General features: G+C 30.4%; 3 protein-coding genes across 4 annotated transcripts in view; all 3 read left to right on the top strand.

Annotated features, from left to right (window-relative positions):
* The first annotated feature begins 1,635 nt into the window (after positions 1-1,635).
* Positions 1,636-12,888, top strand: LOC115239957 (scoloptoxin SSD14-like). Its single transcript, XM_029814852.1, has 11 exons — positions 1,636-1,876; positions 5,980-6,133; positions 6,768-6,892; positions 7,411-7,550; positions 7,719-7,951; positions 8,086-8,246; positions 8,901-9,124; positions 9,862-10,057; positions 10,597-10,762; positions 11,165-11,311; positions 11,832-12,888. Exons 1-11 carry the CDS (start codon positions 1,761-1,763, stop codon positions 12,018-12,020), a joined length of 1,851 nt encoding a protein of 616 aa, XP_029670712.1. The 5' UTR covers positions 1,636-1,760; the 3' UTR covers positions 12,021-12,888.
* A 3,121-nt stretch (positions 12,889-16,009) lies between these two features.
* On the top strand, positions 16,010-20,086 carry LOC115239959 (NPC intracellular cholesterol transporter 2 homolog a). Its single transcript, XM_029814854.1, has 3 exons — positions 16,010-16,239; positions 19,287-19,591; positions 19,811-20,086. The coding sequence occupies exons 1-3, from the start codon at positions 16,161-16,163 to the stop codon at positions 19,892-19,894; spliced, it is 468 nt and encodes a 155-aa protein (XP_029670714.1). The 5' UTR covers positions 16,010-16,160; the 3' UTR covers positions 19,895-20,086.
* Positions 20,087-21,159: 1,073 nt separating this feature from the next.
* LOC115239956 (nephrin-like) overlaps positions 21,160-26,592 on the top strand; it is a 379,693-nt gene continuing 374,260 nt past the window's right edge. Inside the window, exons 1-3 of one of the 2 annotated variants that reach the window (XM_029814847.1) lie at positions 21,160-21,683; positions 23,228-23,565; positions 26,183-26,270. The gene's annotated coding sequence lies outside the window, so the exon portion shown is untranslated. Of the gene's footprint in view, positions 21,684-23,227; positions 23,566-25,450; positions 26,271-26,592 lie in introns of those variants that run through there. The other variant, XM_029814850.1, reaches the window with a different exon arrangement.

Here is a 26,592-nt window from a genome sequence, read left to right on the forward strand (position 1 = left end):
CTAGCAGTGCTAGAAAGATTCACTTTTTCGCACATGCGTGACACAGCAGTGGGGGGTGGGGGATATACGTACAAAAGATGTCAGAAATACCTTCTATACTTTCGATGCTTTTTGTCTGGATGCCAAGTTCGGTATTAAATTTTGTGCTGAATAGCTGAAGGCATTGGTGTCAAATAGCTGCATGCCGACAGTTGACACTTAAACAAAAAAAAAAAAAAGAAAAGAAAGTTCGGCATTTTTAAATCGAATTTTTACATCGTGTTTAGATATTCATGCATTATGATTGTTGATTTTGAAAAGAATTAGCAATATTATTATCAAACACACAGGAGATACAAAAATTATATTACGTTCTGTTAACTTTTTTTTTTATCTTAATTGGTCGGACGGCTGTCAAATTATTATAAAATTGCTGATTTGCCTTATTGTTAGAGTCAACAATTATGATGCGTGAATATTTTAGTTACGATATGCGTTCAAAAATATCTCTAAACCGAAAATGAAACATTTCTGATATCTTCTATATAAATTACATATTATAAATTACATATTTCAAATTGTATTAAATTATATAAATTACTTAATTAATCTCATAATTGTATAATTCCGTTTTCTCTTTGCTTGATTCTTTTAATTAATTTTCTAAAAATTTTTCAATAAATAATAGCTTTTAAGAACAATCAAACAGAAGCCATACAGAATCTTCTTATACTAGCACTAAACATTACAGTTATTATTTATAAAATATGTGTAAAAAACATGTATTACACATATACATATATGTGTATGAGGGTGTTACCGCACATTATTCTTGGAAATAAATAAATATATATATTGCGAGCAATATACGGCATTTTGTTTTGTAATTATACATATAATATACGATATATTCATAGTTAAGTAGAAATTATGATAATCCACATATGAAAAATATACTTCTTAAAAAAGATTGTTGCTATTGCAATATCTGACGTTATCAGCGAACGTTTTTGTTCTTCCCTGGTTTATATGATGTATGTATGATATAATCTCTCGTTCTTCCATTCGAGGAAAAGTCTTATACAAGATTTCTCTATCTCTCTCTCTTTCTCTCTCTTTCCGAGATACTGGAAAATACAAATTGTATAGCTAAATACAAATATTTTTTTATAAAATAAAATATATTTTATATTATTATTAAATTAACAATAAAATTATTTGATTTATAATATTATCCATTGCATATTAAACGTTGTAAATAGATCCCTAAATTCTAATATTCCTTAATTTTGATTCTCTAACATTTATTTATTTTATTTATTATGTTGCGAGTTAATTTATTTCAACATGAAAATTCAATGTAAAAATAGGATGAAAATGAAATAGCTGCATTTATAATATTGTTATTGTATACATATTTTCTTAAATCATAAGTATATAACTGTGAAACGTCATGCTTCGTTTTCGAGTCGATTGATATTAATTTTTAAAAAGTTTCTCAATTTTTAATAAAATATGTTACTTATATGAGAAAATTTTTTTTTTTTACAGGAATGAAAAACACGTGCTAAATCATAGTATAAATTTAATGTATGCGAAAATTTCGAAACCGATATACATTAATCATTGTCAATATATTATCTTTTATGTTAGCATTGATGGCATTATCTCAGTATGCTTTATTATTGTCATTATTATATTTTTGTCTTGTCACATTGCAATATGTTCATTTTTAGTTAATTAATGTTACGGCTTTCAGAATTTTAAACGAATGAGTGGGGATGAATAGGCAGAAACGGTATCGTTACTCTTATAAGAGAAACGATCGGCTTAGAGAAACGTTTAGTCAAGGCTGGCCGCTCGCGCTGCGTTACATTCGTCTGTACAACATGATCGGGTCGGTATACTTTCCTTTTTATTATTCTACGAAGGTGCATACAGCAAGCAAAAAGCATGGTTGAAGTCATTATTTTTGCGCAACTCGTTACTATCTAAATGCTGCTTGACTTATAAAAAAAAAAAGAAAGTAGATTTTAACGTGCACCGTATCATGTGAAAGCATAGCTAAAAAAAAGTGAAAAATTGTTTTCGTGTATGTGATAATTGAAATTAACACTATCAGAGGTTTTTATAATTTGCAAAAGAATTGTGATGCGCTTAAGCAGTTTTATCGATATATGTGAGATGTGAAGATATTTCTGATTTACTTGAAAATGTGTTTGATGAGTTTATCATTTTATTAACACAATCCGTTTGTTATTCATTTCTAATACACATTTACCGCAATTATATATGTGATATTTTACTGTATTTAATTTGTCAATTGATATATTTTTTTAGAAACATATAACGTGTAGAATATTTGGTGTTAAACATTTGCGAACGTGAGCAAAAGACAATGCGATAACGATAAATTGGCGTGATAATATTAACGACATGGAAATTCTTAAAATTGTCCTTCACACCAAATATTTACATAATGTTACATTTGCCTTAAAGAAATAAAAACGTGCACTTGTAAATGTCTCTGTAAATATTATGAGTTAAGCTATATCGTAGTGCTTATCATAATGAATATCACAGGTTTCACGCAATCAAACATATTCTACTTTACCTTTTCTCGCAATGTTTATCGTTTTTATTTAGATAATGGGAAGAATATCTTATTTTTAATTTAAACGAATCATTCGTTGAACAAATAATTTAAATAAATATTTATTCATCTGTATACGCAAAATTATGAATTTAAACTTCTTCAAATGTTTCGGGATTATCAAATAGAAAAAAATTTTAAGAATAATAAAAATTATGTTCTTATATAATGTTTAAAAAAATAATTTTCATTATGATATCTTTATTTTTTTTCAAAAAACTCAAAGAAATATAATAATTAATAATCTTCTGTAAAAAAAGAGAAAGATTGTAATGACAGAGAATGAGATCCATAGATAGACATTGTATGCGCTAATCTTTTGAGCTATTAGCAATAGTGCAATCGCGTGCAATTAAGATGCTGTACGCCGCAATCGCGTGTAGAACGTCATCTTCACGTGCGTGTAAATATTAAAAAATTATTTATTGCAATGTCTTAAAATAGAGATAATGAAAGAAAAATGTTTAAAGGATATTGTCATTGAAGGCTATTTAATCAATTAACTGGTAATGACGCATATATGCGCCTAAAATTTTCGTGCCAAAATTGGTAATGACGTATATATGCGCACATTGTATAACTCCGATAAATTTCGATGGATCTGGATAAAACTTGGTATCCTAGAGTTCTTTGGATCGCTGAATCAGAATCTGAGCTCAGGGATTACAAATTCGTCATCGTTCAGTTAATATGGCGCCCGAAAATGCTCTCTTTGAACGGTTTTCGAGACGGTGTGAGCCGAAGTACAGCTCGAAAGCGAAAAAAATACCTCCGCTATTAGCTGGTGATTAAGAAATCACGATCCCAGAGTATGCCACGTAGAGGCTGCGATAGGATTTTACACTCCGTTTTTTTTAATAGCTTTTTTTAATTAAAAATTTTTTTTAAATATTTTTTTTGAGATTTTGTGTTAATTTTGTGTCAAGTCCGCCGACTGGACTAGTTTCTGAATTCTAACAGATGTTGCGAAAAATTAGGTTCTTTTTGGACGTAGGGTTTCAGGGATGCGCGATATCAAAATTACGACTCCGGACTCGAAATCAGCAACCTCAAAAACGATTGTACCGATTTTTGAAACGTAATCTTACCAGTTTTAGCACGGAAAACGGCTCAAAAGATTACTAGTTAACTGGATAACTTCGCATTTTCCCGGAAGTGTTGCGTATTGCGTTTTGTACAATAATACTTATTTATTGCATTGACGCTTATATAGTAAAGTTAACTAATGGCTAGTTATAGATAAAGAAACATTTACAATTTATTTGCATATAGTGCTATTATTAGTATATCTTTGTACCAGGAATAAATTTACTAACAAAGTTTAAAAAGGAAAGATATATTTTCAAGAAAATCCATAAATTTTTGTTTAATCTATTAATCAAAATTAAAAATTAAAAAATTTTTTAATAATAAAAATAATATTTATATATAATTAATTCTCGTTTTATTATCTTCTTATCTAAAATATATCAGTTGGAATATATCATAAGAATGAAATGAATGAATCATGTTATAATATACAAAATAAAAGTCACACTTGTAATTAGCCAGATATCTATAATTGCGTGAAGCATTCAATTCAAAATCACAGAAATGTTTGAGTTGCGATAAAACACAGTACGTTTCTCTATTAAACATTTCCTTAATAATGCATCACAACATGCGGTAAATACATCTTAGCATCTCCAATATTATCGAGTAATATATTTCTACAAATCACATACATGCTTATCTAAAAAAACAATTCTGCTTCAGAAGGTTAGCATTGTCCGATAACATTACTTAACTACGACTAAAGATATTTAATTCGCATTTATAAGATTATGATTGATAAAATCAGAGGTTTTCTTTATCTATACGAAACACATTTACTGCTTAATTCTCTTACTTCATATCTTTTTATGGTACATTTATATAGAAATCGATGAATAGAGATAAAGAGCTTTTAACAGTATGTTTATATGTGCTATCGTATGTGTGTGTGTATATGATAATCAATTATTCAGTAAAAAAACGCGCAAATTATATATTATGTACAGATATATATAAATTAATCAAATCTCGCAGATTGATTGCGAAACTTGATTGATTACGGAAATGCGTTTTTTTGTATTTTTCATAATTTGGGAGTTAGTAATTTAGATTATACATCATGAAATTAATAAAAACTTTTTAGAGACATAGCTCAATGCTATGCTTGTAAGCTGCGAATTTATTGAATGAAGTATACATGTGTTACGCAATCTCTCAGCGAATCGCATAGTGAATGTCTATGGTATATACATCTGCGATTACACAATGATGATAACTGGATCACATTCTTGAATTTACACCGGCAATAAAGGTGACAGTAATACAATGCGCGATTGCACACTAATGTTTCTCAAGCGATATACATGTTCTTTTTATTTGTACAGACTTTTAGATTATTTAGATAATTATGAGCTTATTGATCATAAATCACGTGTTAATCCTGAAATGATTATAAAGTAATTTTTAATTAATATTTGCAAGCAGTCGCCATAATTATCATATACTTTTAGCAATTATTAATTTTATCGCAATTTATTTCAATATATAATCACGTTTGGTTCAAATTTTAATTATTTACAAAATTAATGCTATATACATATTATCGGTATATGCAAAATTATTTTATACCGTAAAAAGAAAACTACAAATTTATTGGACACGATGTAAAATTATTTTCCACTGTATCATCATGTGATCATAATTATGTTTTACTGCCACTAATAGAGATAACAGTGACGCATATGTAAACGCGGTCATGGCAAACCATCAGAGCATAATCACGGTCACGAGATCTGCATCGGCAGAAGCTTCAAGCATCACTGATTTTTGTTTTACGATTACTGTTACTGGATATTATGCAATTGATCTCTTTTGTTAATCGTGATAGTAATTCTATATATATCGCGATAATGCATCTCTTCTTCAAAAGAAAAAAATGCATCTGAATATTAGCGTACACGATTTATTACATATGTTGATTAATTTTTTAATGTCTAGCCGGATATTAATTTACACATACATAGTTACTATATAAAAGCGATGTCAAATAAAAATCTTTTATTATATTGAATATCAGCACACCCATACATACACACACATGCGCACGTGTGCGAGTTTCGATTAAGTTTGCAATATCTACAATTAAAGAATGCACATATGCTCTCGGTCTTGTTGGTGATTGTCAATTACAAAATATTCAATCGCGAATTTCTATGAAACAGCCGCAACAATTCCGATTAATTTTCTATCGTCGAGAGAATAAATTGTAAAAAAATCTAATTTTTAACGTTTACATTTTTACATGTTTTGTGCAGAGTCAAAAGGAAAAAGTTGGTTATATTCGGCGTGATCGCGGTCCTACTTGTGGCCGTTTCTGTGGCAATAATAATAATTTTTATCACGCGCAACTCAAATGTCAAATGTGGCTCAAAGTTCGTCAGTTCCTCCGAGATGGGTCAATATAGGAAGGTAATATTTATTGATCAATTGATTTAGTTGCAATACATCGACGTTTAGTATGGACTGTACTCAGGTATAGGAAGATATGACCGGTCGAAAGAAAGAGATAGCGATTGATAGAGGTCAAGCTCTGTCTCTTTCTATCCAGTAGCTTTAGAGAGAGCAATTGAACTCTGCCTCGTTCCTTTTTTATCTAATTCTATCGGACACTTTTCGAAAGGCTTTCATAGATCGCGTACTCCATACTATACGTCGATGCAGTATGATTGAAAACATTGATAACATTTGACTAAACAGAAGAAAAAACATATTTTCAGCTACAGTCATTTATTTCTGTACAATTTGGTCTCGCGAAAAGAAGGAAACGTTCCGAATAACATCTCTGCATATTATTAATAATGTAAAATTAATTATTATATATTATTACAGGATTTAATTTTATATAAGAAAAAATAAATGATAAAAAAAATATATTTTTTTCCAAAAAGATATATTATTATATTAGAATTATTAATTCAATAGCTACTTTACTCGATTTGTTATTTTTTCACAAATATTCGATATATTAGATTGAGAAAAAAAAATAAAGCGTGATGGATAATTCTTGAAACTTTTTATAATTATTGAAATTTTCCATGAACAGGGTGCCGTGACGACAAACGGTCAGGAATGTGCACAAATTGGTGCCAATATGTTAGCTAGGAATGGTTCGGCAGTGGATGCGGCGATAGCAGCGCTTCTTTGCGAAGGCATTGCATCCTTGCATAGGTATTAATGTAAAATTAATTATTATATATTATTACAGGATTTAATTTTATATAAGAAAAAATAAATGATAAAAAAAATATATTTTTTTCCAAAAAGATATATTATTATATTAGAATTATTAATTCAATAGCTACTTTACTCGATTTGTTATTTTTTCACAAATATTCGATATATTAGATTGAGAAAAAAAAATAAAGCGTGATGGATAATTCTTGAAACTTTTTATAATTATTGAAATTTTCCATGAACAGGGTGCCGTGACGACAAACGGTCAGGAATGTGCACAAATTGGTGCCAATATGTTAGCTAGGAATGGTTCGGCAGTGGATGCGGCGATAGCAGCGCTTCTTTGCGAAGGCATTGCATCCTTGCATAGGTATTATATAATTTTCTTTACTTTTACTATCTTCATTTTATATGCTTATCTACTCTAATAAATTTTATTAATCCTATATAATTCTTTTGCGAACAAAAATAATATATATGCTAAATATATCTGTATATGTTTTGATTTAAAGTATGGGACTGGGTGGTGGATTTCTTATGACGATATGGGATCCAAAAACCAAAACAGCGGATTATCTGGATGCGAGAGAGACCGCTCCGATGGCTGCGACGGAGGATATGTTCGATGGCAATGCTCATCTAGCTATGTATGGTAAAAAATCCTTTTCACATTAAAGTGCTTATCAATATTTATGCGCTTACGTCAAAATCATTTGTAAAAATTATTGTCAGTTGCAATAGTTAATTATAAAAATTTTTACTTATTTTTGCTCGTGTATAGCAATGGATTTTGAATAAAGTGCGTGATGCTATCAAACAGGTGGAAAAGCGGTTGCTGTCCCAGGTGAACTTATGGGCTATTGGGAAGCGTATAAAAAATACGGGAAACTGTCGTGGTCTGAATTATTTGAGCCTGCCATTAAATTGTGTGAAACTGGATCTCGCATTAATGATTATCTTGCCGCATATTTAGTGCAGAAAGAACCTATGATAAAGAACGAGAGCAGTTTGGCGAAAATACTCATAAATCCCAATACCGGTAAAGTGTGGGTTGTGAGTAGAATCTATTTTTTTTTATCATTATAACTGTTTTTATTCTATGTGAGAATTAAAACTTGATTCTCTTCTGATATATTCTGTGGAGGAAAAGCTATGAAAAATAACATGAAAATTTTATATTTGTGCAGGCAGGCGACAGAATAAAAAGACCGCAACTGGCAGAGACTCTGAAATTAATAGCGAAACATGGTGTCGATATATTTTATAAAGGTAATATTGCTGATAACTTAGTCGACGAGATTAAAGCGTTTAAAGGAATAATCACGAAACAGGATTTTGAAGCGTACAGGTGAGCGTTTCTTTTCTCGAGAGTTTAAATATTTCCGATTTTCAAGGATATTCATGTTAAAAAATTTCATGAAGCCTACTATATCAAAAAAGATAAATGAAATATAATCATAAATTTATCAGTTTCTATGCAGTGAAAATTTTACGATAAAACGTAAAGAATGTACGGTAGTAGATAAAGACATACCGCAGCGATAATAATAATGGAAATCGTGTGCTGCGTAAATAAAATTGCCAAAATAATTATTCGCGAGCGAAATATCTTAACTAAAATGAGTTTTATATATTGTAGCTCAATGTTAACAAACTGATTAATTAAACGTCCGTTTGTTGGTGGAAATAATATCAAATACCTATATTCTTTATCTATAGCCGGAGTTAAGACTGATAACAGTATTATATATAAAAGCAAGTTTGATATTGTCAATATTAAAACAATGAAAATCTTAACAATAAAAAATTTGATAGAAATAAATTATTGCAAATAGTAAAAATTAAGTTCTTTTCTCACTGAATGCTTTTACTTTGTTTTTGCATTATTAATGAATTTGTCGACGATAGTATACACGTAATCATCCGATCTAAGGCTTTGAAAGGGCAGCCGAGCGGGATGCGAAAGTCATGGCAGCATATCGATAATGCAAATTCTTTACAGAGCCATATGGAGAAAGCCGGTCACATTGAAGTTGGGGAATCTGACAATCTACAGTGCTCCACCGCCGGGTTCAGGTGCAATTTTGATGTTCATAATGAACATTCTTCATCGGTTACTACCGGTCAATAATGAGAATGTAATGTGGCAACGTATGGTAGAGACTTTCAAGTGGGCTTATGCAAGAAGAACCGAGTTGGGGGATCCTGCTTTTGTTGACGGAATAGGTGAGATTACAGATGCATAATAATAAATATGTATACAAGCACCGGATATCTTGAAATGACTCGATAACGTATCTTACAAATCATCAGACATGACAAATAATATTAAAGTCTATCGTAGAGAGAGAGAGAAAGAAAGAGATGTACTTGATACAACATTTCTAAATGCCTTGAAAATAATTTGCTCAATTATAATTTTGAAATTATTAAAAAATAAAAAAGTTATTTTTAGTTTATTATTAGAAATAGATAATTAATAATAATTAATTATCTCTTTCTAAAGAGATAATTAATTGTTATTAATTATCTATTTCTATTAATAGAAACTGCATTCGCATATTTCCCAAAGCTATTTTCATAAAATCGTTTTTTTAAATAGATAAGTAGAAAGAGTTCTCTAAAAGAAAAAAAAAAAGAAGAAAAAAGAGGCATCTAATTTCTTGTACGCTTGCGTTATTTTATATGTATCATAGTGATTCAGCACATTCTTTTTTTTCCCGGCAAATTTAATTATTCCCGGCTGCGTTAATCACTGATTACACTTAATAACTGTCAGATCATATCTTATCACGTAATTAGCATATTATAATTATCGCGTATTTAGTAGAGTCGAGATGTATCTCTGAGTAGTATTCGAGATGTATCTCTGAGTTTCTCTGCGATTTTCTTGGACTTGAAATTCACTCGAACTCTATCAATTAAGTGAGCACCCGAATTACGATGGAATTATTTCTTTATAGACGCGCTGATCACCAATTTAACATCCGACGATTATGCGGAAATGATAAAGGAAAGGATAAAGGATGATCGTACATGCCACGATCCAGAGGAATATGGCGCTGTTACTGAGACAACCGTGGATTCAGGAACTGCGCACGTTTCCGTTATTGCTCCTGACGGCTCCGCTGTCTCCGTTACATCGACCATTAATCAGGTGTAAGTAAATTATTTGCAAACAATGTAAAACTTGAATTGCAAATTAATTCGCAATTAAAATAAAATATTTATATTAAATTATTTACGAAACTGATGTCAAATTATAAATTTAATAATATATGTATAATAAAAAATAAACTTAAAACGATATTATTAAATTTATAATTTAATATCAGTTTCGCACATAATTTAATGTAAATATTTCATTTTATATATATATATATATATATATATTCATATTTTAATTCTAAAAGAAAATCAGTTATTCAGTTCTCAGTATCTTTGATAGTTTCGTCAAGATAGCAAGACTTTATATTTATACTGTGGATTATAGAAATTTGACATATTGCCACGTTAAAAATAATAGAAGAAAAGAAATCGATTGAATCGCTTCCGACGTACACATTTCTGTTTGTAGTTTATATCCGTTTTAAAAATGGAACGATTCAGGCACTGGGGGAATCAACAATAGAATCAACAATAATCCTGCGGAATAATGCATAATATTTTATCACTTTATAATCATTTTTATTTAACAGGTTGGGCGCAATGATACGTTCAGAATCCACCGGTATAATATTTAACGACGAGATGGACGATTTTAGTTCATCCAATATAACCAACGGTTTTGGACTCCCGCCGTCACCGGCGAATTTTATCCGACCCGGCAAACGGCCGTTGAGCTCGATGTGCCCGACTATAGTGGTAAGCCATTTAGTGGCAAACGCGAGCGTTTAACAAATTTATCAAGAGCTCTAAACTCGAGAAAAAACTCGCGGAAAAATGGATGCTTTTAATGCGCGTCTTTTTTCGCGTGAAGATCTATCGTGATAGTTGCAATTAACGATCGCAATATTGTGCTCATCGATTCTGAGAATTGCTTAGGTTAATGATATCATTACAATTTGCAATGCACGCTATCATCAAGAATTAATCTCCAACAGCTATCAGTGCTTGAAATCTCGCTTTGATAGATTAAATAAAAACTCGAGTAAATCTCTCTGTTTCTAGAAGCTTTTTTTTAATTTACAAGGAGTAGGAATGCGTAAGAGTTATTTTAGACGTCTAATTTAAACTCATTTAAATCAATTATGCAATCCTCTGTAGGTCGATCAATATAACGACGTGAGATTAGTGATAGGTGCAGCCGGTGGCACAAAGATCACAAGCGGCGTGGCGATTGGTATGGTCCTGAATCTTTGGTCTAATTACAATATAAAGGAAGCGGTTGATACGCGTAGACTTCATCATCAAGTGAGTTCGACTAGTATAAGTATTTCAACGCGAAAAAAACCTAACTCTTTCTGATCGAAAATTAAATTCGTTTTATTATATTATAATCAAAACGATTTTCAATTCAAAGCTTAATTTCTTAATTTGTTTTTAAATAATAACAATTTAATAAACAGGCTGTTATTTCTTGCTGAAATAATTGTTTGTTCATCAAAATTTAATGTAATTTTTTCGCATTTTCTCTTAAGTTTTAATATTAAATATTTTAATACTTATAATTAAAGATTCTCTGTATGTTACAGATAAGTTTATATAAAATTAGTTACAGTGCATTTTTAGCTGAAATTTTTTTTTCATGTAATTGAATTTAGAAACTATTTATTCACAAGAAAAATATGTTACTTGTTGAACATTATATTAAATATTAAATCACGCGGCATTAGACGGAGAATATTATTATTTATTATGAGATTTACACGTGAAATATTCTGCATATTAGAATTAATAATATCGTATTGAGAGAATTATTGAAATATTACAGCTGTTGCCTATGAACGTCCAGAACGAAAAAGATTTTTGTCCAGCCACGTTAAATTATTTGAGCAAGATCGGCCACAATGTCACTACTTTTTCTGGAATTGGCAGTGCAATCACGGCAGTATCCAAAGAAAATGGACTTATAACCGCGAATTCAGATTATCGTCGACAAGGAAGAACAGCAGGATTATAAAGAGATTATTCAGTATTAATATGCGGATGAACTTTATAACACTAGAAATTCTTTTATATTATCGTGATATTTCAATTGCTAATAGCAATGTAAATTGCCTTTTACATCATCTTGATTAATATTCTTTATATGACATGCAATCTCTATTATCGTATGTCCCATTTTAAAAAATAAAGTGAACAAAAGTTAAATAAAGTAACAAAGAATTTCTTAAAATTTACAAAGTTGACCGCAAGTAGATAATATATGATTAAAAAATTTTTAGATAAAAGAAATAACACAAATTCCTCTCTTTGTAGAATTATAATTTTAAGCAGATATTTGAATACAAAGCAAAAATCATTTGAACAATATGTTGAATAGCACAATTTATATTTATAATTTATGCAATTTATAATTGTGCCATTCAATGTGAAAATACTCTTTATATACTTTTCTTTTAACTATTATTATATTTCAATACGTATATATTTGTGTATATGTATTCATATTGTATATGTATATGTGTATATATATTCAATATGTATTTATATTTATACATATATGATAAATAATCGAATCAATAATATTAAAAAGAGAATATAATTCTTTTTTTAAATTTTGGCTATAAATACTTAAAAGCAATACAACTGCATGTATTAGTATTTCTTTTATGAGGTTATAGTTATATATATATCGTTTATAACTCATTACATTTGTACATATTTCATAATGTTTTATACATGATTAAATCTATGTTGGTACAAATTAATTCCGTGTTTTGCAAATATCAATGTATTAATAGCGATATACCTGTAACTGATAACGTAGGATCCTATTGTATATTGGTAATGTTATGTATCGTTAATAAAATAATTTTGTTTTTATTAACACTGCATTATCATTTAAATATATGTGCATCTATAACGTAACAAGCCAATAAATGATAGATTTCAGATAGCATAATAATTTATAATAGCAAAGAAAAGGAAAGAAATAAGATGTTTTATATATATATATATTTTAAGTATATATGTATACAGGGTGTCCCCAATTTAAATGTCAAAACTTTAGGAGCTTAAAAACAATTATTTTTTTTTCTTTTATATAATGCTAGCTTTTAATTAATTATGAATAATAAAAATTCTTTAGTGCTAAAAAATAAGAATGATATATGAATTATGATATTTATTATAACTTTCCAATATGAAATATATTCTGAGAGAAATTTACACACACACACATTGTATATGACAAGACATTCCAGATTCCAGATCGATAAGACGTATCGTTAGGAATTTTGTCTTCAAGGTTACTACCGTTTTAGTAATTGATATTCCTTTTGTGTTTCTACCTTAATCATTGCGCTCGCTGTACGTCTTGAATATAGAATATCTCTTTCCGTTAATATATAAACATGACCTTCGTTAATAATATCCGCATATAAAATAATGTATGTAAATTTAGTTTTTCGTTCGTAATTTAATACGTAAAGCACTCGTCATTTTACTACGCAGCCAGCACATTTTAATCTGTTATTGATTTTTCATAATTGAAGCAATTCAAAGAACGGGCAAAATAATATATTTTGAGAGCAAAAATTTCTTTTAATAAAATATTCTTTCTTCAAACAGGAGATATTTTATTTTCAAAACGATTAAAAAAGTTACAGTTACACATTAAAAATTAAAACGAAAATTATACATTCATTTATTAACTTATAAACGACAGTGGAAGAGACGAATCTGTTATTATCAGAAGCAAGAGAGATTTCAAAAAAGTTTCATAACTGTCCTGACTCATTCTATCGATTTGACGTGATTCGTAATAGCATCTTGTATAAATTAACATTGTTTTAATTTCGTAAAATGTATATATTATACAAAAGATGTTGCAAATCAGAACGATATTTTATTAGATATTAGATCAGCAGACGTATAAGAGAGCCATTTTCTATCAAGTTGAAAACATTTTTTATTAGTTATCATACCGCAGGGGATTGAATTTACATATTCGATGTTATTGTATCTCGCGCAATGCAATTTTCCTAGAATGGAGACATTACAAAGTCAATGTGTACTTTGATATGGTAATGTCACGAGTGAACGAAGCATAAATAGAACAACCATGACTGGAACTGCTCTTGACCGCGTCTGGAAATTGTGGTTACGATTACTGATTACGATTATTTTCATTATACATCAGAGAGAGAGAAAGAGATGTTGCTGTTATTGATTGATTATTAAACGTAAAATCTCGACAGAACGTATACGAGTATGATTGTGTTATTTGCATTCGGCTCTTCTGCTTTGTATGCGCGCTGAGTTTCAACGAGATACATCGCCCGATATGATGTCTCGATGCAGCTACAATAATTTTGAAGTGTACGGTTTACGAGCATTAATGGAGATTCTCGTTTGAAAATAAGGAGACAAACAGAGAGAGATAAACAGAAAGAAACAGAGAAAGGAAAGGACGAGATGGTGGACAAAGATTCTTAATTTCCGGTGCTTTGTTCTTGTGACCATGGTGGTCCGTTTCATTTCCGTTTCGTTGTGTCGAGGTAAACGAAATGCAGGGAGAAAAAAAAGAATCAAACATATTATGAAGAGTGGCCTGCAAGTTCCAATTAAAGCGTGGAACTTTCACGCATATTTGTGAAAATCGAGTTGTTTATCATAAATATTTCTAACAAAAACTAACGATTAATCTTTGAATGCATACAATGATTTTAATTGTTAAATGCTAATACACTAACAAAATGTCAGTTTTAATTTAAAAAAAATATTGTAGTATTTAAATGGAAAGTTTTAAATAAATATTATTTTGTATCATTATCATTATATATATATAACAATTCATAATTTTTTAAATAGTATTTTAATAATATTTAATAGTTAAAATATATCAAAATTTTATCAAAAGACATTTGATAAAGAATACAAAGATATGAGGATACATTTTGTTTGATTTCAAGTATTTTGTTAGTCATAAGTCTTGATAAACATAAGTTTTTTGTTAGATGCGCAATTAGAAGATCTTGCAAGCTTGAAAATTGATTTGTTGATTAGGATATAAAAAAGAGATCATAATCTTTCATCTGTTATTTCGATGCTGATTAAGTAAATATATCATTAAAGTTAATTTCGCACTGGAAATTTTTTAAGCTGTAACTTGCTTAACTGTTTTTGTTTCACAAAAATATGGAAAGTTTTGATAACAAAGTCAAACGCAAATATTACAATTAATGTAAAATTTAATTTATTTAATCTTTATATATTATATCACAATGTATTTCATAATTTATATTAATTTAAAAACAATACATTTTTTTAAGAGAGAGAGAGAAAGAGAAAGAGAGAGAAAAGACTAAAGTTAGGGATTGCTATTTACTTTTTTTTAGATAAAATATTATTTATCTCTGCAAACAAACATACATCTTTAGATATGAAACGTTTGAACGTGCTCGAAAAAAAGAAGTCCATATATATATATATATATAATTATATAAAATTATATATAAAATGTGTTTTCTTTCTATTATATATCTTTGTTTGTATAAACAAGAAAAACAATACAAAAAATAATTAAAAAAATAATTTTTGCATTATTTTTTAGTAAAAGTAAAATTTGAAGAAATGAGAAAAAATTGACCATATATAATTATATATGTGCAATTTTTTCTCATTTCTTCCAATTTTTTTTTTTTTTTCTAAAAAAATATAAAGATTATTCTTTCAATTATTTTTTGATTACTCTTATTGTTTTTTCTGTATATGAGGACAGATATTATATAAGAGAACGAAAACATATAAGGATATACTTTTATGTATTCTATTATTAACTTTGTTAAACGTTTTAAATCATTAATTTTCCTGTAGTTCCTTCGTAACATAAAAAACCCTAAGACGTGCATGGTTCTTTAACTTAATATTCGATTACTTCCGCGCGGACTTTGATGCTTTGTTGAGTATGTGTTTTATCCCCTTCCTTAAAGCGCTAAAATTTACTTAAGTAGGAGTTTGACATACGTCGCGCCAATAGGCATTGTGCTCGCAGGTAACAGTCGTCAGTCGAGAGTCAGTGCTGGGTCTGATCGGACCCGCAGGTACAACTGCTGACAAGGTTCTCTGAGCAGGCAAACAAAATACTTTCACCAGAATGCTGAGGGAAACGGCTCTCGTTTTCGCGGCGCTTGTCGTATTTGCCGGTGCTACTTTAGTTAATCATTGCGACTCTGGTATGTAAAATACGATATTTCTTAGATAAAAACACGTTAGTCTATCAAATAACAATTTTTCATACATTGTATTGAAATCATAAGTTTTTATATTGCCGTATATTTTAGCGCTATATTCATAATTTATTTATTTTTTTAAATTTTGTGGGAGAGTTTAATTCTCATATAGCATCGTCTAAAATATAGCCAAATGTGTGTAATGCGATAGTAAATGAAAACTTGTTCGACAACAATTAAATGATCAATACTATTATTTCGAACATGCAAGACAGATTTATCTCTGAGTTTCATGTTAAGTGTGTTAAAGTGTTTCGTAGGAAAAGAAAATCATGGGAATAAATATGAAACTTGCAAAAAGTCATAATCGTGTTTGATGTTATTGAAACGGCTACAGATCTCGAGATGTTAGCTTAAAAATTATGGCGTCTCTGCGAGAATCTGTCGATATCGTTGAGTGCTTTCGTGAAACTTTCTCGACGTTACATTACGGTGAAATTTTATTATACATAATATTTTTAAAATTTGGTCAAAATTTATCAATGTATTTTACTTATTATGTTGATAAAAAATGCTTTACTGATATAAATACGTAAGTATTTTTTGTTATAGAGCTCGAGTTATAGTGTGTCTTTCGAGTTATAGTGTGTATTTTAAGGCTGTGAGCACGGGTTTAGAAATTAAAAACGGTGTATTTCTATAATAAGATAAAATTTAGCGATAAGATAAGTTATGATTCATAATAAAACATATTTACCAAAATTGAGAAATATGGAAACAAAGTAAACATAACGTAACATAATGATAAAGACCGATAAGAATTTAGACAAAATAAAATATAAAAATAATATAATTAGGGAGAGACATTACGTGCTTTTATTTAAAATTTGAAGTACACTTTTTATTATTATTTGATATTTATTATTTATATTTTGTAACTGAGCACAATATCAAATGATATTTGTTTTCATATTTTGTTTGAATGTTGGTCTCTTTCTTGTGTTCAATCTTTTGAATATTAGAAAAATAGATTTAATCTATCTTATCAAAGTTTCTTTTATCAGTACAATTTGCATAAAAATACATTGTGAAAGTTTGACAAGATATTCTAGGAACTTTCTATAAATGAAGAACTTGTCACGCGATATAATTTTCAAAATCTATAACTTTTCTTTTGCTACAAGAGATACGTTTCAAGACGCATTGCATCAACAGAAATAATGTCTATATTTGTACGATAAATTGTTCAAGCAGATATTTCCTTTAAAAATTATTAGATGACGAGACAACGGTAAATTATCACGCAAGTCAAGCAAGTGAGCATAGGACGATTATGTCGAAGATTGTCTCTCGTGCCATGATGCATGCTATAATTAGTGTTCTCGTAATTTTATCAATCCATGATACGCTTAATGACTGCTAATTATTGGAGATACCATGCGAACGAGGCAACGAGCTTTAATATTATTATTAATACCCATGTAATTACTTGTGAGAAACATAATTGACATGCGGTGAAAGTGACGAGCGGAATACTAACATGAGCGTTAATTTATGACCGACATGTTACACCGTTAGAATTTCAATGCTGAATTAGAAACATTAGCCGTAATATTTTATTTGCATAAATCTTCAAGCGATAATATTCTTTCTCGATATACTTGATGATAAAAGCAGCAAAAAGGCATAAAGTCCATAAACCTATTTTGAACGTCGCGATTATCAACTGACCGATTTATGAATACCGTTAGTAGTTTAGTTGGTTTCTCAGACATATGAAAATTTTTCAAGTTTCTCAGGTTCTCTATATAAAAACTTGGTAGTTTTTATGCTGGTAGTTGCGATATTACGTATATTTTTAATGTACTTTGTGCTGCTAACGCACTCACTTTACTACGCGCACTTTTCGTAAAATATTGTTTTTTTATTAAGCAATTTTATATGAACCGTGTTTGCTTTTTATCTAATTCATCGTATGCTTTTAATATCGTCGAAAAATGCTTTAATTTTTGAAAATTATCGTCTTATTATCACGTAATAATTGTATATATTATAAAAAATTTAGAATTAAAAATACTGTATTTATAAAAATTTTATTACAAAAATTATATTAAAAAAATATATGTTCGTATACGAGTATTTATCTGAATTAATATAATATTCGTGTTATTATCTAGAATCACGTTTCCTGTTGAGCAACTGTATTTAGCTATTGAGATGTTGGCCTTCAGTTGTGGACATAATCATAAAGAGCAAGCACACATTGCCTTTCAACGTATTGTTTGTTCATCATTTTTTTCTCTTCCAACTAGAGATTTGCAAAAAAACTGCTTACTATTAATGTCGACTACGTACTTGGCTTTTAATGCAATGTCTCGTTTTTTTTTGTGAAATTAGATTTATCCAATAATTCTATATGATTTATAAAAATTTTTCCTATTGAAAATAAATTTTTCAAAATGGATATTGTTAAATGTTAAGTTAGAGTTGAGGTGGTTCATATAAAATTTAATAAAAAAATGCGGGTTCGAGTATCGTTAGATTAATAGATTTTGTCTGCGAAAGAAGTAACAAAAAAGACGCACCGTTTAAAAACATTCAAATTGATTGCTTTTTCGCGTTCTTATTAACACTACGGTGCCTTTAAATTTCTCGATGAAGGAAATCAAGTATTTCAAGGTAGTCTACATTCAAGCTGTAAAAGATTCTTCTTGGACTATTAGGGCCATTGCACACAAATTGACATAACTGCATATGCATAACATAAAAGCGTCTAGAGACCAATGAGCATCGAGCATTAAGTCACAAATATATACATATACATGTTCTTTTTTAATGCGTGTAGCGCTTCTATTTTAATTTCAGATTATCTTATCTTAGGTGAATAAAAAAAATTAAAAAAAATACACGTGTTATATTAAATATAAATAATGTATATAACAAAATAATATGAATTATGCATATCGTTATGTAACAAAATGTAGCAAGTATTAAAATATTCAAGTTGTAATATTCCATTTATCTATGATAATATAATTTCATCGTTGCAGAAGTTCCATTCGAGGATTCTACGCAGATCAGCGTGTCCGACTGCGATCAACCGACATGCACATTGAAACAGGGAACGACTGTTTCGATAGAGATCAAACTTGTGCCCAACAGAAACATTGAAAATTTGATCAATGACGTGGGCGCGATTCTTTTCGGTGTACCCTTGCCATTTGTAGGAGTCGACGGGACAAATGCTTGCGATAATATTTATAATACCGATGGTAGCAAAGCCGGATGTCCGTTGAAAAAAGATGTCGAATATCTCTACAAGAACAGTTTTCCCGTACTGGCGTTCTATCCTAGGGTAATTTTGCACAAACTTTTTTATAGTTTAAGGGAAAGGCCCGTACGCACGTGTAGTTGAGCGTTTACATTATTAATCAAAGACGTAATAATAAGCCAGTAAAATCGTGGAGTTTCTTTTAATGTTCGAGTAAAGTCGTTCCTTTGTTTAATTATACATCGTTTCGTAACTGGTTAATTTGCCACGTTGCAATTAATGTTTATCATAACGTTGTTACAGGTTGCATTGGTCGTACGTTACGCATTGCGAGAAGGAAATGACAAAGTTATATGTTTCGATGTACCAGCAAAAATTACAAAATAAACTGTCTCGTTGCTGACTTCGACAAATTATAATTAAAAGTCACATGTGTGCATGATAGCAACTCGATTCGAGCTTACATAATTTAATTCTACGATATGGTGCATCGCATGCATAATAATACACTCAATCTAAAGTATGTTATGCTGTGATGTGTATATATAAAACATTTTTAATAAAGTATTTACTTATATATTTGTCGGAGCAATTATTTTGTTTATCTCGATTATCTTTTTAATTTTACCCTTAATTTTCAGGATTTTTTAAGAGATAAAATTATTGTCAGAGGTTAACACGAGCATAACACAATTCATAGATAAAGTTACAGATAGACCAAAATATTGATTTTTTTATTTATATTTAAAATAGACGATTAAATATTTATCACCCATTACAAGCAATTAGCTAGGTATTAACTAGCTCTATCAACTAATTCATTTAGTAAATTCTTTTAGTATCATTGTTTGAATATTTTTAATTTGCATATATTGCACTTTCCAAATTATAAAAAAATTAAATCAAATTAACTTTTAATCTACATAATTATATTTAGATTAATTCGTAATTTATTTAAAGCATATATAACAAGTAATTATAAATATAATAATAAATTAATTACTAGCTGGATTTAGTACTTAACAAGAAGGCAAACACAAGCTATTAAAATAAAATAAAAGATTATTAAAAATGCTAATGTAAATATTGTATCTTTGGAATTATATATAATATATACACAGATATTGAATGTTATCAGCAGAGCTCAAAGATAATTACAGAATTACAGAACTTGACATGTCTGATCGTCGGTAACATCGGATTAACGAGCATATATCAACTGAGGTTAATAATCCGAGAATTACGAATTTAATTTTTTTAAATTGTACATATATATAATTTTGGAATAAACATAAAATATCATTTAATAATAAAAAAAAACACATACAATGTAAGAAATAAATAAATTATAATAAAGTAACAGTTTTAAGCGAAATTTAGGCTTGATATAAAATTACTGCATACGCCATACGCACACAACAATAATGCAAAAGCATTATACAAAGAGAATTTGAACGCAAGCTCGAAGAAGCCGATCACTGATACTGAACACGCGATATCAGAGACTCATGAATCGCGAGAAACACGAAGCGACTTGAAGACGACTCGACAATCCATCGCGACGCGTTCCGCGATCGACTATACTATACTATACATTTAGTAATAAGGATGCAGAAAAGTGATATATCTCCGACGATACTTATACATACATATAACATACACATATACCTGGCGATGATCGTACGAATCGCCGCGAGGAAATAGCTGCGTGAAATGCGAGGATGCGAGAGGATACTTTTTCGTGTGCACAGGGAAACCGAAACCGGAATATCTTGGCGTGATATTCAATGCGTTACCACGAATATACGACATACTTCACGGGAGACACTCGCGAGATGTCCACGCGTCGTGTCACGCATCACTTTGACGTTCGACCGCGGAATCTGAGCACTTGCGATTATCGGAGTATCAAAGCGAGTCGCGGTCGTCACGTAACAATAGCTCTAGTAACGATGTTCGACTAGTTCCGTGTTTACGTCGCGTGTTTGTTGTTGCCTAGATCTAAGGCGGGCGCGAAAAAAATTTGGCCGCGTCTGATGCAATAAAAAAGTTACGCACGTCGTTAGTATCGGTGAGAGATTCGTTTTTATGTGTGCGAAATGTTAAGCGAACGATGAGATTCTCCTCAAATATTTCACGTCGTTATTTTTTGGCCATTGCGCAATATTATCATCAGGTATCTTTTCATAATTAATAATCATAATTTATATAAAAATTAAATTTGTTGTCTATACTTGTATTCTAATATTTCTCTGATATTTACTGGAGAATTTCGAATTTTTTATGTTAAGTGATATTTCTGTGCGCTTTATAATAATTGCACTTTTTCTAATTTTTATTTGTGCTTGCTTTTCTATTTTTCCACAAATGCCAAAAATGTGCATGTGCATTTCGTATCAAGTGTAAAAAATGAACAGAATCTGTAATTCATAATCACAGATGTCTATACTACTACAAATTAAAAAAAAAAAAAAAAATCGGTTTAGTATAAACATCCGTGTTCATAATAATAAAATACTATATGATAATCGGTATAATCGGAGTTTGGTGGAAGTGGCCCTCTTAAGGTACATTCGTCAATTAAGTAACTAGCATTCGCGACATCGGCTGAAATGCACTCATTGAAATGCACCGTTTTACGTTTATGCACTTCGGTCACTTTGAGCATAGACGTATACATCTATATGATTTTGATAGTTCGAGGATCGCCATATTGCTTTCCGTTAAAGTAAGTCGGTCACGGGACGCGTCGCGGTGGATTGTCGAGTCGTATTTTCAAGTTGCTTCGTGTTTCTCGCGATTATTACTGTGTAAAAGTGTCTCGCGCGAGTAAAGTGACGTACGTGTAACGTAAACACCGTGGACGGAGTGTCCGATATTTTGCGATTGCAGTATCGACGATCGGCTTCTATCGCGTCGCGCTTGCGTTCAAATTCTCGTCGTATATATTTCGCGCCGGATATTTTCTCGGTGAGGTATGTACATATATACAGGGTGTATCTGAAATGATGCACTAAACTTTAGGAGCGTATTCTAGAGGTCAAAATAAGATTTTTTTTTCTTATAAACATGGGTCCGCAAATGAACCCCCCTCCCGAGCTAAAATTCGAAAATGTGTGAAATTGACCAAACACTCGCAACGCAAATTTATTTATCTCTCAAGAGAGGGTAATAGGTGTATAGTTCAACCTTCTGCCATTTTTTTTTTACTGAAATACAGCCAATTTTTTATTTTTTCCCCAAACTTTAGGGGCTCGGAGGAGGGTTCATTTGTGGACCCATGTTCATAGGAAAAAAAGTCTTATTTTGACCTCTAGAATATGCTCCTAAAGTTTAGTGCATCATTTCAGATACACCCTGTATACGTATCGGCATATCATTGTTATACGTAATTAACTGCAAGGATATTAACTTTTGCATTTTCCATTGCTATAAATGATATTTTTGAATCGCCGCTGGCAATTTATGTTCGCTTTAATGAACAGCGTGAAAAATAAATCTTTATATTTCTAGTCCGAAGCTATCCCCATTATTTTTCATTTCTGCAATCAAAAAGTGTAATATTTTCTCGAATCATAATACCTTCTCATTTATTTCTTACATCGCTCCTATCAATTTATATTTCACAGCTATATTTTAATTAATATAATGTATTCATTGTGCATTAAATGTATAACATATATTAAATTTATGTATTTTTTCTCTCTCTCTTTGGTATAGGTGAACTTGCTGCACGCCGATACACACGCATCATTGCAATTTTACCTAACCGTGACTATGTTCGCAGAGGTATATGTGTATGTATAATAATCACAATCCAATCGGTGGGAGTCGCACGAGAAATTTACACATATGAATATTAAAAATTGTCGAAAACTGAAAAAAATAACTTGCAAATGAAGCATATAACTAGGCAAAAAGTGATTCTGAAATGCGTGTATATACATAATTCTTGTGGACATGTCTCTAAAAAAATGAAGAGGAAAAATTTTCTGCTCTTCTTTCATCGAACGGACAAGTTTATATGAGATATTTTGAGAGGAAATTGTGCAATAGGGGTAAGTTTCACATAAAAAATAGAGAGGTATATGTGGTATACGTATGCGAAACATATACTTTGTCTCACACACATACACACACACACACAAAAGGCAGGTATATAAATATATTTGTTCTAAAAATTTTGACGCGAGAATAATAAAAAAAAGTATATTGCAAATTTTTTTTGCTTAGCAAAAAGTCACAAATATAATAACGGGGAACGAAAATATATTAAAAGGCAATTACGCGACACGAACGCAATAAATTCAGCTGCGGACGTTTCTCTTATGGTTTATCGCGTATGTCATATCGCTTTTCACAGGCATAATTTATAACGTTCGATAACCCACAAGATCGATACCATCGTTGCATTTCAATTGGTAGGAATATGAGTAATAATTACAAGTACACATAAGCCACTGTGAATTTTAATTATGATATTTTCACAAGATCCGTGAGATTAATTCGTTTTTATTGCATTCTGAGTTACGCGTTGCTAAAGAGTATTATACGATTGTTTTAAATAACACTAAAATATTAAGAAATATTATAACAAAAACGCATTTTAAAATTGATATTTTACACACAGTCAATATTTTTAATAATATAATACATAAACACATACTCTTATATGTATATTACATATATTGTATTAAGAATACACATATTACACATATTAATAAATATATTGTATATATATTACACTCATATAATAATTGTGTATGTATATTATATATTATTAATATATTAATTAATATAAAATAATTGACATTTTTAATAGAGAGGATAATCTCCTATTATTTTTTTCATTAAAGAAATTGCACTCTTACGTTGAAATAAATAATCTTTTTGTGAACACGTAGCGCTATATTGTGATAATATACGTTTTGTCCACTTATATATATAGATTTGATCTTAGATTCTCACTTGCTTATAGTGGTTCATTAATCTTTGCTGCTTTTGAGGGAAATCAGATATTTCACTGCATAAATTACTGTGTCAAATTCATGATGTAATGAAAGATTTGCAAAATGTTTAAGCATGCATTCGATTAAATCTATACGAATTATGTCACGTGAAAAAATACGATTTAGAATTGCTGCTGATGTGCACTTGCCAATGTATTATGCTCGATAAATTATTAACAATTCAAAATAACTTACTAACTCGGAACGGTTGCATCGTATCTTTCCATTTCCAGAATTTGCAGTTTTGTCAAAATTCGCATAAAAATCGATCGGGTATCACTTTGATATCGTGGCATTATGATATAGCTATAGCTAAAGCGTTGCTATGAGCGATTGAAAGATCGATCGTCTGTATTGAGATACGCGATAGTAAATAGTTGTGCGGACAACAATATTTGGTAGCAGAGCATAGTTTAACAGTGATTGCGTGTATCTCGGAACGTTACATTCATATCACATAACGTAATCGATAGTAGAGTAACGATATCGATATCCAAGTATCAAGTAAATATCACGGGTATAAATTTGTTTCTTGAATATACCGATTGAAATATTAAATTGATTGATGATAATTAAGTGACGTTATATCAAACAATATTATATATTAATAAATAATTTATATTGTATTAATATATGTATATATTCTTGATTAATTGATATTTCATGGTACAATTATTTTCGAACAAATCGATAAATTGGCTAATTTAAAATCGATTCTTTTAATTTCTCTGTGATTAATTATTCTTAATTTTCAGATGTTATTACAAACATTTGATTGATCGAAATGCCCGTCGTTCTTTCTTTTACTCCGTGTTCGTCTTGACGCAACAAATGGCAACAAATCACGGCAAAGATTGAATTTTTGTTTTATTCGGAATAACAAATTGGCCGGGGGGATACCTAGATTCGGCTACAAAAATTGAATGTAGCCTTAGTATAATGCCGTCTTTGTCTCGTGCTCCGCGTCGTGCTAGTTTTATAGCGCCGTTCGCATATCCCGTCAATTTATCTCGCTTTGTTTTCGTCAAATACGCAACAAATAAGCAGTATCCGAGAGGGTTTCTGCGGATTGTGAAGTATCGGACGATCGTTGACGCCGGCGTGTCGATTATTACGCAGTTAACCAGCGCCGATCGTAATCCCGCGCTATTAACCCTTCGTCGTGTATCTGTTTCGTAATAGGATATCCAATCATCGAAACTATCGAGCGATCGTTAGAACTGTGTTAGAAAGGTACGCAATAACGTTCGGCTGTTTCGTTTAACGATATTCGATTCGCGGTTTTAGTACGCGTAGCGTGAACCGTGACTTTTATTTCGCGTTTCGCAAGGGAACATCTCTGCAGGGCAAAACCCCTTGGTGCGTTTTTCTTTTTTTAATTCGATTGTTAATTCCGCGCGTAAAGTAATCGAGCATTGCCGATACACCGAATGAACTGTCGGCCGATTGCGTAGTAGTCGGTCGACTATACACAGTATATACAGAGTAATTTGTTATTTTGTTTATGGCGCGCGGTCGGTCGAATAGCGCGCACGTACGGTGTCGTTATTTGTTTACTCGCTATCGCAGGTAAATCGTCGTATTTTTTGCATTCTTTTACGCATGGCCGCTCAGTGTTAAACGTAGTATCAAAGCTAATATCGCGTTCTTTTTCGTTTGATTCTAGTCGGAGGAGACTGAAGAGAGACGGAGCAAGACGTAATTTCAGACTCTGGAGCTGACTCTGAAAAGATCGAGGAAAGCGGCAGCGGCCGGTGAGTAAATTTATTTGCGTAACTATTAATTGCGCTTTTATAAACGTCGCAATTAAATAAAGAGAGATTGATTTTAAAGTTATTTATATGTTTTTATGAAACACACACAATACACATGATAATCGTAATGGTCTCTCTCTCTCTCTCTCTCTCGATATATCATTAAATCTAAAAGTTAAAAATTTTTCACCTCTTTCTCGAATTTGTGTAAAAATATTCTCTTTTTAACAAATTTAAAATCAATAGTTAATATTTGCGTGAGAGGTCTATTGCATTATAATCAAGTTATGCCCGAGTCAAGTTTCTCATATTTTGTAGGGAA

The sequence above is a fragment of the Formica exsecta genome, unplaced genomic scaffold (assembly GCF_003651465.1).
Source record: "Formica exsecta isolate Colony F162 unplaced genomic scaffold, ASM365146v1 scaffold4, whole genome shotgun sequence".
Classification (NCBI taxonomy): Eukaryota; Metazoa; Arthropoda; class Insecta; order Hymenoptera; family Formicidae; genus Formica; species Formica exsecta.